The sequence below is a fragment of the Solanum verrucosum genome, unplaced genomic scaffold (assembly GCF_900185275.1).
Source record: "Solanum verrucosum unplaced genomic scaffold, falcon-dt-bn FXZP01000108.1, whole genome shotgun sequence".
Taxonomy (NCBI): Eukaryota; Viridiplantae; Streptophyta; class Magnoliopsida; order Solanales; family Solanaceae; genus Solanum; species Solanum verrucosum.
In genome coordinates this window covers 5,791,914-5,810,250 of record NW_026020274.1, presented here as the reverse complement: position 1 = coordinate 5,810,250, position 18,337 = coordinate 5,791,914, and the positions used below count along the sequence as shown (strand labels likewise).

Here is an 18,337-nt window from a genome sequence, read left to right as displayed (position 1 = left end):
TCAAATGCTTCCTGTAAAACAAATTTTTGAGTTACACGAGTGGAAAAGGGGCAGAAAAGGTCTCTTGTGCAGTTGTTTCTTTGATCTGTACTTGCAGCTGGCTTAACTTGATTATAGATTGTTCTTTAATGTATCGTTGGAACATCCTCATGGTACTTTCAGGTCTAGATTGCATTATTAAGGTGAAAATGCAGGAATGAGATACAGAATCTGTAACAAGATTTGCTCAAGTCCATTGAAAAGGAAGAGCAAAAGGTTGATTAGGACTTCGACGAACATGAGATAAAGTTCATTGTTCATCAGCATATGCGAGAATATAAAGCAGTGGCATACTTAAACATTCCCCTTGCGAGGATTGTTTGACAATCATTGACGTATATTTGGGGTTAAGGTGAAGTTCCCTTTGTTGTGCTTCCACATGAAACAGCATATCAAGTTGTTTCTAGTCTGTACTGCTACTAACACAGTTACGTTTAACTTTAATAAAAACTGCTAGTCTCTACACCGATTTTCAGGCATTCTTGATGATATTCAAGGAACTCAAGCCACTTGGTAAAGAAGAATATTGTAATCTCAAGTCTCAACAATGACCAAAGTTCGACTTTTCATATATATTAACAATTGCAAATGACTTCCATTCCAGGTTACAAAAACAGAAACAAAGCATAATATTATATCATCTTAACAATTATTGTTGTAAAACTATGCAACTGCAAGTTCTCCCCTCCTTCCTACCTAAAAAAACAAAGAAAGAAAGAAAGACAATAAACTGGATAGCAAGAAAAGGAAAAGAGTTGAATTACACTAGATAAGTGCTTGTCCTCTCCAACATTGATCTCTCAATATTTTCGGAGCATGCTTCTGACACGGATGAAGCACCATGTTTTCAGCAGCGTCTTTCGTCTTCTCCATCCATCAAAATACTTACCAATCACCTTCTTATAACTAGGTCTTTGCTTAACCAACACCCAATAGTCTGCTATGTTTGGACGACTGTTTATGTACTCGCCTTCCAAGTTCAAGAGTTCTATTCTAGCTAGAACAGGAATGAGCATTACATCAGCTAGACTGAATTCTTCCCCAGCTAGATATGATGTTTCACCAAGTTTGAGTTCCACTTCATCAAGAAGTCTTACTAGATGGTTCTCACTTCGTCTCAAAACTTCAGCATTCTTCAACTTGTCATCCGTATCATATGCCTGTCGTAACTTACAGTGGTAAGCACTTGCTAAGTCGGGAGATTCAGCCATTCGGGCAATTATTACACGTCTCAGGAATTTAGAAACACATAGCCGATACTTCTCAGGGACATGGAAAAGGGTAAAGTACATTGCATCCCATTCTTGTATTTTATGCATCCATCCGATAACTTCTCTGCTGCTAAGGTTCAGATTGTTTCCGCCAGACGACACTTTTTCTGCAATTCTTTCAATATACCTGTGCATGTTGCAACAATTAAATATTCTTCCTCTACAAATAACCCCCTAAAAAACTCGGAAAATAAGAAAATACAAACTATCATTCAGCCAATATACTTATACTAATCAAGATGTACATGATCTATCCATCTGTCTATATATATGCTCTACAGATCATAAGTAATCTAAAACGTTATCATCCAGAGAGCAAGGTACAACTCTATTCTTGTCAGGAGAAAGGATCCCTGGAGGGTAACAACCTGGTGATCAAAATATAATTCATGACTATTCCTCTATTAAATCAGACGAATTATGTTTAATGACAACGGCTTGCAGTACTCCATTTTAACCTTTCATGCTTACACTTTTGTACTGATAGAAGAAAAGTATAGCAAGGTGTAGAGAAGACTTACTGAATTATCTCAATGGTATCATATATGATGTGAGAACCATTCTGGAACACAGGAACTTTCGCACTTGGATTCATACTGAAGAAAAATGCATCCATGTTCTTTCCCGTTAAAGGGTTCACATGATGCGACGTGTAATCAATACCTTTCTCTTCCAAAGTAAGTCTCACCTTCTGGCTGTTCAAGGAAAAAGGATGATGATATAACTGCATGGTATTATTAACATAGAATGCCAAGAATGTTATACCTGCACCAGATTACAACAAAATCATCACTTAAACAACCTCCAAATAGGCAGATGCAACAACATTTTCTTCTTATGATAGGCAGATGCAATAACAGTGAAAATTGTTGTTCATCTACAATAGGCAGATGCAATGACAGTGACATGGAAGCAGCAATCTAAAAACTTGAAAACAATGTTTATTCTTATGGGACTTCATGATGACCGGAGAAAACTAATTTTGTACTATGAAGATTGTTAGCAACAAAATGCAAGACAGCAAAAATCATAAAAGTATATCAGCAAACAACAATAAGCCACAAAACTCATCTTGCCTAATTCTCAAATTTTGCTCTGAAGATTAATGACAACTTGGTATTCTGCAATCAATTCATAGAAAAACAGGGCCTCTAATGCATATGTATAAACTTTATAAGTTATTATCACATTCCTTTCTTTCTTTTTTCACCTTTGTTGTTTTCACATTCTCAATCTACAACTTTAAAGAGTCATTTGGTGTGAGGTATAAGGTATAATAATCTCGAGATGAAATGCAGGATTATTTCATCCTGCGTTTGGTTAGAGGTATTAGATAGTCCATGGATTATTATTCCCACCATTTATACCATATTGATGGGATAAGTTATCTCATATACATGATGGGATAAGTTAATCCCGGAATAACTTGTTCCCAACCAAACGACCCCTGTAAGCCAAACTGAGCCCACAAAGTTGGATACACTAAGCTAGAGTCTGACCATTGTTTTTAAAACAATTCTTCAAATAGTATCTGTTCCACCACAAAATTTGATCTTCAAATATTTTGAAGTTCCCAAAAACTGATCAGGGGTTTTAGGGACTTCCACCATAAAATTTCTATTTTTTTCCTAATGTCTAAACACAACTTCAAATCCCAAAACCTCAAAAAGTCAATTTTTTCCAACTTTAAAATCTATAACCAAACAAGTGTATGAACCCACAACTGCTGTCTCGAAGATTCAAACCAGTACCAACTAGACTATAAGCTTGTCCAGAAAATAAAAATAAAAATTAAAATTACTCAATTATGATCAGAACCCACAACTTCCAGAAACTAACAGAACAATCCAGAAACACCAAGAATCACAACAACAAAAAACCCAGAATTGGTAAAATTAATCACCATTAAAAAGAAGATTTTTTCAAGGATAAAAACTAAAAGTAGCAAAAACAGAACATACCTAATGGAATCCAGTAGAGAATTAGAGAATTGGGGTCTCACAGAGAGAGAGGGAGAGAGAGAGAGCTTAAAGGGGTTTATGCCTTTTTGTGGAGAGAGAGAGAATTTGACAACCGAGAAAAGCAGTTTTCTAATTGCCTTTTACTTGGCTTTCATGGAAATAGGAAAGCGACTACTAATTCCTTATTACTTAATTCATTCAAAAAATTAAAATTGTTTCAAAATTATTTATTTTTGACCTTTTTCTTTCCTAACATGGTGTATGTATTATGAAACGAGAGAAAATAATATTATATAATATCATACCATATATGAGACGATACGTAACGACTTGCTATATTTTGTCTAGTCACCTCTCCCTAATACTTTTTTGGCCTATCATTACCTCTCTCCGTATCCAATATATTCAACCTCTCGCACCTTTTTACCAGCATATTTCCTCCTCACATGCCCAAAACCAGATCACTTCCCTCATCTTATCACCACGGAGGCCACCCACCTTGTTTTGTATATCCTCATTCCTAATTTTATCGCTTCCAGTATGTCCACAAATCTATCTCAACATCTTCATTTCTACTACTTGCATCTTTGGAACATGAAAATTCTTGACACCAGTACTGCGCTTCATACAATAAAGTTGATTTAACCACAACTCTGTAGAACTTATATTTAAGTTTAATTGGTACCTTTTTATCACACAAGACGCAGAAGGCAAGCCTTGACATCATCTTTGAAGTCCTCACTTTCCTGTAATACCAAACATACTTAAAAGTTGAAACTCTCTCTTGAGAATAACTTATATGTCAAGCCTTTCTTCCGTACTTACCTCCTGCATTGTATTACTGAATTTGCACTCCAAGTATTTTGATCATACTCAACCAAAACCCTTTAAACTCCATAATTTGTCTTCACACCTTCAACCTAACACTAACTTCACTGCGCGTCTCATCAATTAGTACTTTCTCATCCACAAACAACAAACTCCATGACACCTTATCTTGAATATACTACATCAATCCATCAATCACCAAAGCAAATAGGAAAGGGCTAAGAATTGATCCATATTCCATGGTGCAACCCCATCTCAATTAAGAAGTGCTTTGAGTTTCCTCCTACCATTCTAATCGAGTCTTAACTCCATCATATATGTTCTTTATCGCTCTAATATAAGTTTGATAGAAACATCTCTAACATCTACACATCTCTAAAGAATTTCTCTTGAAATTATATCATAAGCCTTTTCAAAGTTAATAAATACTATATATCTAAAAAAAAAAAATCTCCGTCAACCTCCTCATAATATTAATAACTAACAATAAAACACTTGGATCGAAATAATAATAGAACATCAAACGAAAGCTTATAACTATAAACTTTTAATAACGACAAATCAAAGGATAAAAGAAAAGTATACGGTAGATGCCTCAATCATCAATAATAGAAAGGGGGAGAAATGAGTAAAATAAAAAGGTAACTAACACCATCATGGTGGAGGGGTAAGTACTTGTTCTTTCTAAATCAAGAAGTCTTGAATTCGAGCCCTCTTGGATATAAAGTAATCTTTGTTAAAAAGCGTTTTATCCTAATATAAATTTTTCAGTGCAAATTCAAATTTAATTAAGCTACAATATAGACCGTTTAGGAAAAAAAAGGTAAACTAACTACCGTCAATAATGTAGTCAACTCCAAGTCTTGTGCCAACCTCCGCCGCCCCCTCCCCTTTTTCTTAGTATAAAAATAAGTTGAACTAAAAAGTAAATCAATAAACACTAAATATATTAGAAGTTGCTTTCTCCGTCAGCCACGCGGAATGGAATGGTGTGATTTTTTTTATTTTTTATGTTTGATATTTGTTATTGGATTCGTGTCACAGTTCTACTAGTTTTTGAGAACGTGCGTTGCATATTTATCGCATATAATTATTATCAAACAATTCTAATGATCGGCCATTTCAACAACTTTTTGATCTTCTTCATTCTTTAACCTCTGCATGAAATCTAACAGAGAAATGTAGAAATGAAAGTAGAATATTGAAGAGGAGCCAATCATTAGTTGCTTCCGACATTACAAGACATTAGTTAAGATATTTAAACCTGAATTCACTAACAAAATGTTACATCACCACGGTAATAATTTTGATAGTGTTTGTGAAGATTAGAGCCATTAGAACTTGGGACAGAATAGCCCTGTAAAAAGAGCTCAAACTATAAAAGCAAAAACCTATTCTACAACTTCATTTAGCTAAGAATCATCAAAAGAATGCAAATATTTCGGGACGACATCCACGTGTTCTTATAAATGAGTTTTGTGCCTAAAACAATTCCATCAAGTTGTCTTAATTGCCCGGGGAATAACACCCAAGTAGTTTGTCATGAGATCCATGATACCAAACATCATAGCCATTGAGATCTGCTTAAGATCATTTTCCATATTCCTTATGTTAGCAATGGATTGCACACTGAATATAATAACAACCCACGAACAAATCTTGTATCTGATAACATGGCACCAAAGACGCCGAAGATGACGGCTATGAAGCCGTAGTAATCTATTGGAAAATCTTGTGGACCAACCAGTGAAGCCTTGTATGGTTTCACCATCATATTCGAGTAAAAATATTCAATGAGATTTGCAAATTCAATTGCTCTTTGGGTGACTTAAATAAGGGACCTTAGGTAAGGGAAGATGAAAAGAATCAAATTATTAAAGATATTTTAGCCAAAAATTAAAAAGACCCATCAATTTCCAACTTAATTTTTGACCTTTGATCTTCATCAGTTTGCTCACAAACAAGAGATGAAGAAGCAATTGAAGAAGTATTGTGCCTCGAGAAAAGAAAGAGTCTATTGACTTAAATCATAATTATGAATATTTTTATGCAATATTATTATGTAGATGAAGATCAAATCATTAAGTTGGAAATTGACGGATTTTTTTAATTTTTGGCTGAAAATATTTAATAATTTGATTCTTTTCATAATTATGAGTATTTTTACTGCAATATTATTAATGTAGAACAAATAATTGCTTTATATATATATAAAGGGTAAAATGATAATTCAACTTTTGACTTAAGTTTTTCCCACTTATAATCATAATTATGATAATTATGATTATGATTCAGAGATACGTTTTTTACTTAAAAAGATCTCATATTCAAAATTTTGAATTTGAACATTCTAATTAAAAAGATTATAGTTTCATCCGCTACATCATAGCCTTAAAATGGTAAACTGGTATCAGGTAAGAAAGCTAAGGAAACAACTACTTGTTGGATTTGCCAAATTCCTCCTTAGATTCACCTATTCTATTCAAATTACACTCGTAACAAGTTCATCCACCCAAATTCTACGGGCAATTTCTATTGTTAAAAACTAAAAATCTTATTTAACAATGAATTTAATTGGAAAATTATTATTAACTATAAGTTAGTCAACGATGAAGTTCATACAAATTAGTAAAATAATATTAATATTGAAAATTCTTAACATTTCTGAGATATTTAGGCCTCATTTTTTCCATTAAGATTAAGATGTTTGAATCTCAATGTACATTTGAGTGATTGCGATATTATCTCTATATATGAACACTGAATAATTAAAATTATTTCTTTGTCTACATTTAAACGTACCTAATTCATTTATTTGTAAACATAATTGGCATACAAATTTAAATAAGAAATTAATCAAATATTAAGTAAAAAATTAATTCAATAAAATAAAATCATTATTTTGTATAAAGAAATGAAATATTTATGTTCGCTAGTGATAGTGGAGATGATTTGTAGTGGTGGTAATGGTAGATATTAGTGACTAGAAATGGTGGTAATGATAGTTATGACTATGGAGGTGGTTGATGTTGTATTAATTGTCATGACGGTGGCGGCTGGTAGTGGTGGTGATAGTTATTAGTAGTTGGCGATGTTGATGGTGATGGCTGAAGAATGTGGGGGTGATTGACAATGCCTTGGTGGTAGTTTATTGATAGTGGTGCGATGGTGAAGTTGGTTGGAAGTAAAAATTGGCCGCAAAGGTGTTAGTGCAGTGGTGGTAGAGGCGGTGACGATGATGGTGATGACAATGGATCACTGCAAGAAAATACAAAATGAGCTACGAAATTTGTCGGCAATTCATAGATAATCCATCGCTAAAACGCTCCTAGCTAATTGAATTTTCTTATAATCCACAGGTAAATGAGATTATCATAATTTTTTATTGTTTAGCTACAAAATTTTGTTCGTCGCTAATTCCTCATTTTCTAATAGTGTATATAAATTATAATGATGGAGGTGGTAGGTGTGGTAACGATTGACAGTAGTGGTTGACAACAAATTCATTTAATGATCTTATATCTAAATCATTCAAATTCTAATGTTCATTAAGTGCAAACATACGAGGCTCGGTTATAATTGTTTGCGCAACTTGGGCACTTACCTCACTACCTCTTACCTACTAAAAACTTTGATTATAATCAACTATTCTTGTTCTTTTCCACATTTTGTGAATTTCATATATCTAAGAAATTATTCATTTTTACACAACCAATTCCTTATAAGTTGTCCACATGATATGATATGACATAAGCCTATTTATGTTATGTGCTTCTGCCAACTTTGTTCATAGTTTTTTTTTTCTTATTGAACTTCTCTTCCTTGGTGAAGTTCTCTTTTCATGGCTTTCACAATTTCTCTCTCTGTAGCTTGTATATCACTGTATGTCATGTATATGCCAACATATACACTTTATATACAATGATATACATTGACATACACAAGTCATATACATAATATAAGTGATATGCATATACACACATGTTTGCCTTTGTATGTACCCATACGTCATGTCTATATCATTGTATGTATAAATATGATACATCAAACACATACTAGATATATCCTACATATTCATTCATTCCACCATTAAAGCATTGACACAAACTATTTACCCTTAAAAAGATACGATCAAATCAAATTATATTAAAATTAACTGAATGTTAATAAAATAAGAGTATAATAGGAAGAGAATAAATGTCCTTCCTTGATTTGTTAAAAAAGACAATTAAAAAGGGAAATCTAATTAGAAAATATTTGACAAGTAAATAACGATAGAGGGAGTACCAATTACCAAACTAATTGTTTTCATCATTGTCTAAATTGATACCCTTGAAGATTCTAAAAAGATATACACTATCCTAATTTAGTGTGTTATAGATATATGATCACAATTCCAATTAAGGACCTTTGATTATATTCTAGCCATTTAGGTAAAATGATAAATGTGATTTATAATTAGATATTTTTGTTCATAATCCACTTGTATCATTCTATTTAAACTTAAACATATTCTAAACATCATCATCAAATCAGTTTTTCTTAGTGAGAAAAAAAGAAGAAGCAAAAATGAAGTTAGAACTTGGAATTGCAATTATGTTGATGATGATTTTTGTAGCACAAGGGATGACTGATGTACAACGATGCCTTCATGCTTGCAAATTACAATGTGGCAATGATAAAAAATGTTACAATGATTGTGTAAATAATTGTGTTGTTTCTGTGAATGTGCAAAGTCAAATTCACTATTGTAAGATTGGTTGTTTTTCTATTAAGTGTTCTAAATTTAATGTAAATGACAAAAAAAAGAGAGGCTTGTTTGGAGGATTGTTTTAATAAGGTTTGTTATTTCAAAAATTAGTGATGTATTTGTTGCTAAAATTCATGTATTGAAAGAACATGATTATTCTCAACAAAGATTTTTTTTCCCACTCCGACTAAATTCGGATCACACACTGCAGGGCCCATTTGGGGTGGCGCTCCCAATAGGATTGTCACCATACCCAAGGCTCGATCTGGTTAAGGGTGAAACACTCCCACTAATACACCACAACCGATGTTGGTAACCTAACAAAAAAATTGATTCGCTCCAATATATATTTTCTGGCCTTAATGTATAATTACATTTATAGTGTAAAAATTACTAATAATATCAGTATATTAACATATTCTGGCAGAATGTTGATTTGTAAGCAGTCAATCTGATAATTTTCTATGATAAGTGCAAACAGAAAAATCAAATCGAAATAAATCTAACCAAATCGAACTAATTTCAATTTAAATTCGATTTTTATTTTTACTAAAACGAACACTGATAAATCGAATGGAACTTTTTAAACTAACCAAATGATCACCCCTACACACGACAATATCATTATTAAGATATAAAGTGTATCTTTGATATATTTATTATTATCGAGTTATCAATTCTTAATGGTTTGAAGCTTTTTCTTAACGGGTGAACCAATAACCCATAGTAAATTAAATAATTGTATTTATATCATTTGGTATATAAAGTCCTTACTCCTTAACTTTGAGTTTACTTTCTTAGTGTTATTTCATGTTGTTATTCTACGATGTGATACTATTTGTTTTAAAGCAAGATGCAATTTGTCAACTCATATTCATTTAGTTTGTCACCTTGTTTTAAGTGATTTTCAATGATTTTTTATGTGTCAAATCTTAACGGTTAAACCAATAACAATTAATAACCGATAAGCCAATATCCCAACTTTCTATAACATTTTATCATGTTTACAAAATGATAACTGATAAGTCAAATTGATAAATTTTAAAACTTAACCGAACCAACTAATACACAGCCTACCCGATATTTCATATTAATACTCGAACTAACCCAATATATTTTTGGAAAATCGTGGTCTTAAATTGAGGTCAAAATTTGAGTCTCGAGTCAAAGTCAGGAGTCGAGGTTGGAAGTTGGATCCCAGGTGTGAACTCGTTTAGGGAAATGTAATAAGCGTATGAGAAATTAAAAAGAAATTAGTTTTGGAGGGTAAATAGAGAGTTTTAACGATAAAATCAAGAAATCAAGAAGTTAGTTTTCTATATAAAGATACATTTTAATTTGTGTTGTCATCATTTCCATTAAATTCATTCTTCTACTGATCTCTCATAATTCCCATCCATTTTTTTCTTTTGCATTTGATATAATTAATCTTCTCTCTGAGTTGATACTAATGAAAGAATCTACTGTCGTACGTGCAGAAATCCAGTTGCACGCATCCAAGATTATATTCGGAGGGTAAGGATTCGAATATAATGATTTCATGAATGAATTAAGTTATATTTCTTGCAACGTAACTTATGATCTTGTAAACTTTGCAGGTTCGTCAAGGAGTGATCATAATTAGAAGAGTGTAAGTCTCATGATTGATTGATTTTGTGCAACTTGAGATTTATTGATTTTTGCAGTCATATATATATATATATATATGCAGGTATAATGTTCACGTACCAGATGATGTGGAACATGAGTTTGGATTTACCACAGCTGATACTTACTGTGGCCAATGTGGAACGTTGATCGGGTGGAAATTTGTAAGATGGTTTACATGAACAAGAAGATTTTGTTGTTTTGTAAATAGTAAGTACTGAATTTGTTTTATTTTGATGATCTCCAGATTGCAGTCCCACTAGGGTCCGTGGATGTTAGAGAAGGAAGATTCATGTTGATATCGTAAGTTTCTAATTACAAATTTGCAACAGAGTGTACATATAATTGTAATGGTTGATACAAATGATCGTATTTTGTGGCAGGAGAGAGGTTACTTTATGGGATGGTGTACAATTGCTTCATTTAAATGAAGAACAAGGTTTAGGTGCTAATGAGCAAAATGCAAATCAAGATTTAGGTGCTAATGAGGCTAATGCTGATGGAGGCGGAAATGAACAGAATGATGATCAAGATGGAGGCGGAAATGAACAGAATGATGATCAAGATGGAGACGCTAATGAACAAGATGTCGGCGCTAATGCTGCAGTTCAAGATGGAGGCGGAAATGAACAGAATGATGATCAAGATGGCGGGGATCCAATGAACTGAATGAAGATGTAGAGCAGCTAATGATGAGAATGCAGACATTGATAGCCTACTCATGCTGACATACTGCTTATACAAAGTGCTATAATTCGTGTGTGATATTCTGTTTCCATTTCTGTTTTGAGATTGGGTTGGATTAAACCAATTGACACTCAAATTTTTACTCGTTTGAGCTCCGTTCTCTATATGCTGATTAGTTTGTTTTTAATTTCCTTAACTGCAACAGCTATACAGTCAATGCTAGTGAACTTTTTGTTTGTTTTCTTACACTATTGTATGTGGTGAAGTCACATTTTAACGCCTATGTTTCAAACTCAAGATATGTATGTATGTTATTGTTGTTGTAGGTAGTCGGTAGAATGTTGTTATAAAGAAGTAATATAACCTGAAAAATTGGTACCTTCTCCATAAAATCCAGCCGTTACAGTGAAACATTGTTATAAACGAATGGTTGTAATAGTAAGTTAGCAAAACTCATATATTTTGTGCCTCAACCTTCATTGCACCTTCACCATGTAATTGTTGTCTCAACTTCACGGAGCCACTTAAAATCTTACGCCTTTACTGGACTCTCACCGTGCTATCTATCTTGTTTCAACTTCATGAGACTAATCTCGATGTTCCATAGAACAAGTTTATAGATGCTGAGAGAAAGGGCCTATCTTAGCTGCTTTTCCTAAGCCAAAATTTGCCTACAAGTTTCAATGGAGGCATTTAGGGAGGGTAAAATGGAGGCGTTCTGGAAACGCTATTTATGGTATCTAATAATTAGGGAAGAGATTAAGATATAAAGTGTATTTCTTGTAAGTAGATAAAAAGAAAATGAAACAACAACATACTCGGTGAAATTCCACTAGCTCAAGTGGGGTCTGAGTAGGATAGTATGTATGCAGACTATCACTACCTCGTGGAAGTAAAGAGACTATTTTTGAGAGACCCTCGACTCAAGTAAATGATACAGGGTATATTTTTTCTCTATATAATTTTAAATCGGTTGCAACATAAAATGTGAATATGACTAGTATTAGAAATTAAAAAGAAAACAGTTTTGGAGGGTAAACAGAGAGTTAACGGTAAAATCAAGAATCAAGAAGTGAGTTTTCTATATCAACATTTTGTCTTCTCATCATTTCCACTATATTCATTCTTATAATTCCCATCCATTTTTCTTCTCATTTGATATATTCTCCTCTCTGAGTTGATACAATGATAATATTCAAGAAATCAAGAAGAAATTCTAATGATAGCATCTACTGTCGTGCGTGCAGAAATCCAGTTGCACGCGTCCAAGATTATATTTGGAGGGTAAGGATTTGAATATAACGATTTCTTCCAATTTGTTTCATGAATTAAGATGTACTTTGTTATAATTCTTGACTAACAACAGAACTAACTTGTTTTCTTGCACACCTTGCAGGTTCGTCGAGCTGGGATCTTTAGTAGAGTGTAAATCTTATGATTGATTTCGTGCAACTTGAGATTTATTTCTGCAGTCTAAAAGTTATATATGTGTATATATGCAGGTATAATGTTCTTGTATCGGACGATGAGAATTATCGTTTAGGAAGTACCATAGCCAAGACTTACTGTGGCCGATGTGGAACGTTGCTCGGGTGGAAATTTGTATGATGGTTTTCATGAACAAGAAGATTTTGTTGTTGTTTGTTGTTTTTAAATAGAACTGAATTTTTTTATTTGATCTGCAGATTGTAGTCCCACTGTGGTATGTGTTCGGTAGAGAAAGGAAGATCCGTTTTGTTCTTGTAAGTTTCTAATTACGAATTTGCAACAGAGTGTACACATAAGCTGTATAACTTGTAACGGTTGATACAAATGAGTATTTTGTGGCAGGAGAGAGCTTTGTTTCTGGAATGGTGTACCATTGCTTCATTTAAACGAAGAACAAGATTTAGGCGCTAATGACCAAAATGCTCATCAAGATTTAGGCGCTAATGAGCAAAATGGTGATCAAGATTTAGGTGCTAATGAGGAAAATGCTGATCAAGATGGAGGCGCTAGTGAAGAAAATGCAGATCAAGATGGAGACGCTACTGATCAAGATGGAGATGCTACTGATAAAGATGGAGATGCTACTGATCAAGATGGAGTTACTACTGATCAAGATGGAGATGCTACTGATCAAGATGGAGACACTACTGATCAAGATGGAGATGCTATTGAACAAAATGCTGATCAAGATAGAGACGCTAATGAACAAGATGTGGGCATGAACGAGGAAAATGCTGATCCAGATGGAGGCGGTAATGAACAGAATGATGATCAAGATGACGGCACTCCAATGAACTGAATGAAGATGTAGAGCAACGAATGATGAAAATGCAGACATTGATAGCCTACTCATGCTGATATTCGCTGCTTATACAAAATGCTATAGTTCATAATTGTTTGTTTCCATTTCTGTTGTAAAATTGCAGTACATATTACTACTTCAAGTTGGAATAAACCAATTGACACTGAACGTTTTGCATGTTTGAGCTTCGTTCTCTATGTGCTGCTTAGCTTGTTTTTAATTTCCTTAACTGCACCAGCTATACAGTTTCGCTGTAGAGTCAATGCTGGTGAACTTTTAGTTTGTTTTCTTAGACTATTGTGGGGAAAGATGATGTTTCAGTATGTGGTGAAGTTACATTTTAATTCCTATGTTTCAAACTCAAGATTTATTGAGCCTTCAAGGTGTAGATAGACTCGAGATAGTATGTTCGTGATGGAATATGGGATGAAGTTTCATGCCTTATCACATCATGCATTGATGATACTTCCGGGAGAGAGTGAAGAGGCTTGTCAAGGGACTTGTCTATCCCATTAGTCTAGCCACATCTCAAGTGATTAATTGTGAAATGTGGTAAGATGCTTCCAAGGATGTAAAGTTGATCACACGCCAAAACTTTGAGGAGTAAAGGGCAAGAAGCCCTGTATAGTTCAGGTAAAGTTTATTTACGTCAGTCTAGTAGACTCGTCCATTCAGCTTTGAACATCAGAGGAGGTGCTCAGACAGGTAGAGGTGGTCCTCAGACCGACCAATGTGGTGGGCATAGGAGTGCTCATAGTGATGGTGGTCAATCGGAACCAATGTTATGTATGTTATTGTTGTTGTAGGTAGTCGGTAGAATATTGTTATAAAGAAGTAATATAACCTGAAAATTTTGGTTCTCCATAAAATCCAGCAGTTACAGTGAAATATTGTTATAACGTAATATTGAGGCTGTAGCACCTTCATGTAGTAATTAAGTTAGCAGAACTCATATATATTTTGTGCCTTCATTGACCATTCACCATGTAATTGTTGCCTCAACTTCACCGAACCACTTAAAATCTTACACCTTCACTGGACTCTCACCGTTCTATCTATCTTGTTTCAACTTCACGAGACTAATCTCGATGTTTCATAGAACAGGTTTATAGATGCGAGTGAGACCCCTGTATGCTTGCATGACCTGCTGGAGACGAGCATTAAGCTTATTGTACGTAATAATTAGGGAATACATTAAGATATAAAGTGTACTTCTTGTAAGTAAATAAAAAAAAATGAAACAACAAGATACTCTGAAATTCCATTACATCAAGTGGGGTCTGAGTAGTATAGTATGTATGCAGATCTTATCACTACCTCGTGAAAGTAAAGAGACTATTTCCGAGACCCTCGACTCAAGAAAATGACACAGGGTAAATTTTTTTCTCTATATAATTTTAAATCAGTTGCAACATACAATGTGAATATGACTAGTATCAGATATTAAAAAGAAAACAGTTTTGGAGGGTAAACAGAGAGTTTAACGGTAAAATCAAGAATCAAGAAGTGAGTTTTCTATATAAACATTTTGTCTTCTCATCATTTCCATTAAATTCATTCTTCTACTTTCTTATAAGTCCTCTCTGAGTTGCTTCTTCTTGATTCAATGAAGTTGATACAATGACGATAATATGTGCAGAAATCCCTTCTAATGAAAGAATCTACTGTCGTACGTGCAGAAATCCAGTATCACACGTCCAAGATTATATTTGGATGGTACGTAAGCATTCGAATATAATGATTTCTTGCAATTTGTTTCATGAATTGTGATTAATTAAACACTACTCTGTTATTATGCTCATTTTCTTGTACATTTTGCAGGTTCATCCAGGAGGGATCTTTAGTAGAGTGTAAGTCTCGTGATTGATTTCGTGCAACTTGAGATTTATTTCTGCAGTCTAAGTTATATGTATGTGTATATATGCAGGTATAATGTTCTTGTATCAGACGATGTGAATTATCATTTTGGAAGTACCATAGCCAAGACTTACTGCAGCCAATGTGGAACGATGATCGGGTGGAAATTTGTAAGATGGTTTTCATGAACAAGAAGATTTTGTTGTTGTTTTTTTTAAAATAGTAAGTACTGAATTTTTTTTTATTTGATCTCCAGATTGAAGTCCCACGATGGTATGAGTATGTTAGAGAAGGAAGATTCATTTTGAAATTGTAAGTTTCTAATTACAAATTTGCAACAGAGTGTACATATAATTGTAAGGGTTGATACAAATTGAGTATTTTGTTGCAGGAGCGAGCTTAGTTTCTGGAATGGTGTATCATTGCTTCATTTAGGCGCTAACGAGCAAAATGCTGATCAAGATGGAGACTCTACTGATCAAGATGAAGACGCTAATGAACAAAATGTTGATCAAGATGGAGATGCTAGTACGCTTAGATTCGTTTTGTTATTGTAAGTTTCTAACTACAAATTTGCAACAGAGTATACAGATAATTGTTAAGTGTTGATACAGATGAGTATTTTTGTGGCAGGAGCGTGGCTACTTTCTGGAATGGTGTACCATTGCCTCATTTCAACGAGGAACAAGATTTAGGCGCTAATGAGCAAAATGCTCATCAAGATGGAGACTCTACTGATCAAAACGAAGATGCTAATAAGCAAAATGCTCATCAAGATTTAGGCGCTAATGAGGAAAATGCTGATCAAGATGGAGGCGATAATGAACAGAATCATGATTCAGATGGTGGCACTCCAATGAACTGAATGAAGATGTAGACATTGATAGCCTAGTCATGCTGATATTCTGCTTATACAAAATGTTACTATAATTCATAATTGTCTGTTTCCATTTCTGTTAGCTATACAGTCAATGCTACTGAACTTTCGAAGATATGTTGAATGATCTGAAAATTACTGCAGTCAGATGCGAATTTCATCGCTGCTATAATGAGGTGTTGTTGCATATGTATAGTTACACTAGACATTTACATCTCATTTAGCCGTTATAAATAAAAATATAGCAGGGTAAATTTACAAAGATTGTACTACTGTCATTATTGTTATAGGTAGAATGTTTGTTATAGAAAATAAAACATAATATGAAATATAGATTCTACTAAAAATCAGACCAGTATAATTAAATGTAGTTATAACGAGAGAGGGATCTGATTGTATCTGCATCAGTCAAGCTTAATAGGAATTAATTTGATTTTATGAGCTTTCTGTAATACAAAAGTATTACATTACTTGTATGTTCTTTAAAACAAGGGAAAATGACCTAATATACCCCCTTAACTTTGTCATGTCCCTCATTATGAAACTGACTTATATATATCCTCACAGTTATACAAACTGATCACATATATGATATACCCCTACCGTTACAAAATAAGCCCACATATACCCTTCATTTAGTGAAAATTTCTAATATGACATATATTATACTAATATTTTCGAGTTATAGCAGTAGATTTAGACTTTCAAGTTATAACATTAAAAATTTCAGGTTGTAGCAGATAATTAAAAAAAAGTTATTTTTAATAATTAAAAACATTTGATTTGAAAAGAATAAAAAGATTTAAAAAAATTAAAATAAAATGTTTCTGAAGGAAAAAATGAAAAAAACGGAAATAGGGGTGGCAATAAAAATTTGAATTAATTTAAGATAATTATTAATTAGCATGATTTAAGGAATTTCAAACTAATTAAGAATATTCAGTTTCCTTAATTCACTCCAATTTGTTCAAATTAATTTAAAAATCTGATATTATCCATTTTTCTTTCACGTTTCTCTCTCTTTGATTTTCTTCCAGAAATTGTCACTGGCGACAAAATGAATTTTTTTTTTGTTTGAAAAAACCTATTTTTTTGTGATGGACAACTACGTATCAATATTAATTAAACATAGCGGAAGATGGGTTGCTTCAGGTGAGTATTTTTAATTGTTTACTATTTTTATTTGGATTTCAGTGAAATAAAAAACAAAATGAAACTGTAAATCATCACTATATTGAATGTGATATGTTTTTTTGTATATACAATACGTTTTGTTCATAATACTTATTAGTTGTTGAGAAATTGTAATATTAGTGATTTTCTTAGTAAGTTTCTATTTTTTTGGTAGTGGTTTTGTAACATCCGACAATTTAAAATGAATATGAAGAAGCTTGAAATTGGAAGTAGTCATTTTTGGAAAAAAAATCAGAATCTGGAAATTCGGCCAAGTGTGGAAATCAGTGAGTTTTTGGCCAACTTTGAGCAGTCATAACTCCTATCTCAGGATGATCCAGGAGTAGTTCCAGTTATTTTTGGAAAGCCCTTGGAACGATCTTTCCAACGCCACCGAGTTTGCTCGATTACGAGTTCGTATGAGCGAGTTATGCCCTTTGAAAGTTGGGCATTTGGCAGGGAGTCCGTCCGGAAATTTAAGGGCATTTTGGTCTTTTCACAAATCATTTCTTTTGAGGTTATATTGTTGTGTTAGGCTGATTGTGGATCATTTTTGTTCCATTTTAAAAGAGTAAGAGTTAGGGTTCTTGAGTGAAGAAGAGAAGAAGAAGAAGAAGTGGGAGCTAGGGTTGTGGATGCAAGACGTTTTCTTCATCAAATTTCTTGGGGAATCTTAGTAAAGGTATGGGAGTTCTTTATCTAGGGCAAGCTATCACCCTAGAGCCAATTTCAAATGGTTTTCAACTTTTCCAAAGTGCGTGAAAAAGCTTAATTTCTACTCAAACTCATGGGTTCTTGCATGAAACGATTTCAAATGATAAGTTATGATATTATTGATGTTTATTTGATGTTTTAAGATGAAAAACTCCATGAATCCTTGTATTCCAAAACCCCAAAATGTGTTTATGAAGTGGGTCTATTTCTATAAATTCAAAGTTGATGGAAATATGTGTAAAG

General features: G+C 33.3%; 2 protein-coding genes and 1 pseudogene across 2 annotated transcripts; 2 read left to right on the top strand and 1 right to left on the bottom strand.

Annotated features, from left to right (window-relative positions):
• Positions 1-592: 592 nt before the first annotated feature.
• On the bottom strand, positions 593-3,381 carry LOC125834138 (glutathione S-transferase TCHQD). Its single transcript, XM_049513325.1, has 3 exons — positions 3,272-3,381; positions 1,832-2,075; positions 593-1,437 (listed from the first exon to the last, which is right to left on the bottom strand). Exons 2-3 carry the CDS (start codon positions 2,038-2,040, stop codon positions 840-842), a joined length of 807 nt encoding a protein of 268 aa, XP_049369282.1. The 5' UTR covers positions 2,041-2,075; positions 3,272-3,381; the 3' UTR covers positions 593-839.
• A 5,287-nt stretch (positions 3,382-8,668) lies between these two features.
• On the top strand, positions 8,669-11,165 carry LOC125834054 (uncharacterized). The gene is made up of 6 exons (XM_049513224.1): positions 8,669-8,849; positions 10,291-10,364; positions 10,448-10,479; positions 10,561-10,660; positions 10,744-10,799; positions 10,880-11,165. The coding sequence occupies exons 1-6, from the start codon at positions 8,669-8,671 to the stop codon at positions 11,163-11,165; spliced, it is 729 nt and encodes a 242-aa protein (XP_049369181.1).
• A 1,203-nt stretch (positions 11,166-12,368) lies between these two features.
• On the top strand, positions 12,369-16,195 carry LOC125834053 (uncharacterized; annotated as a pseudogene).
• Positions 16,196-18,337: the final 2,142 nt, after the last annotated feature.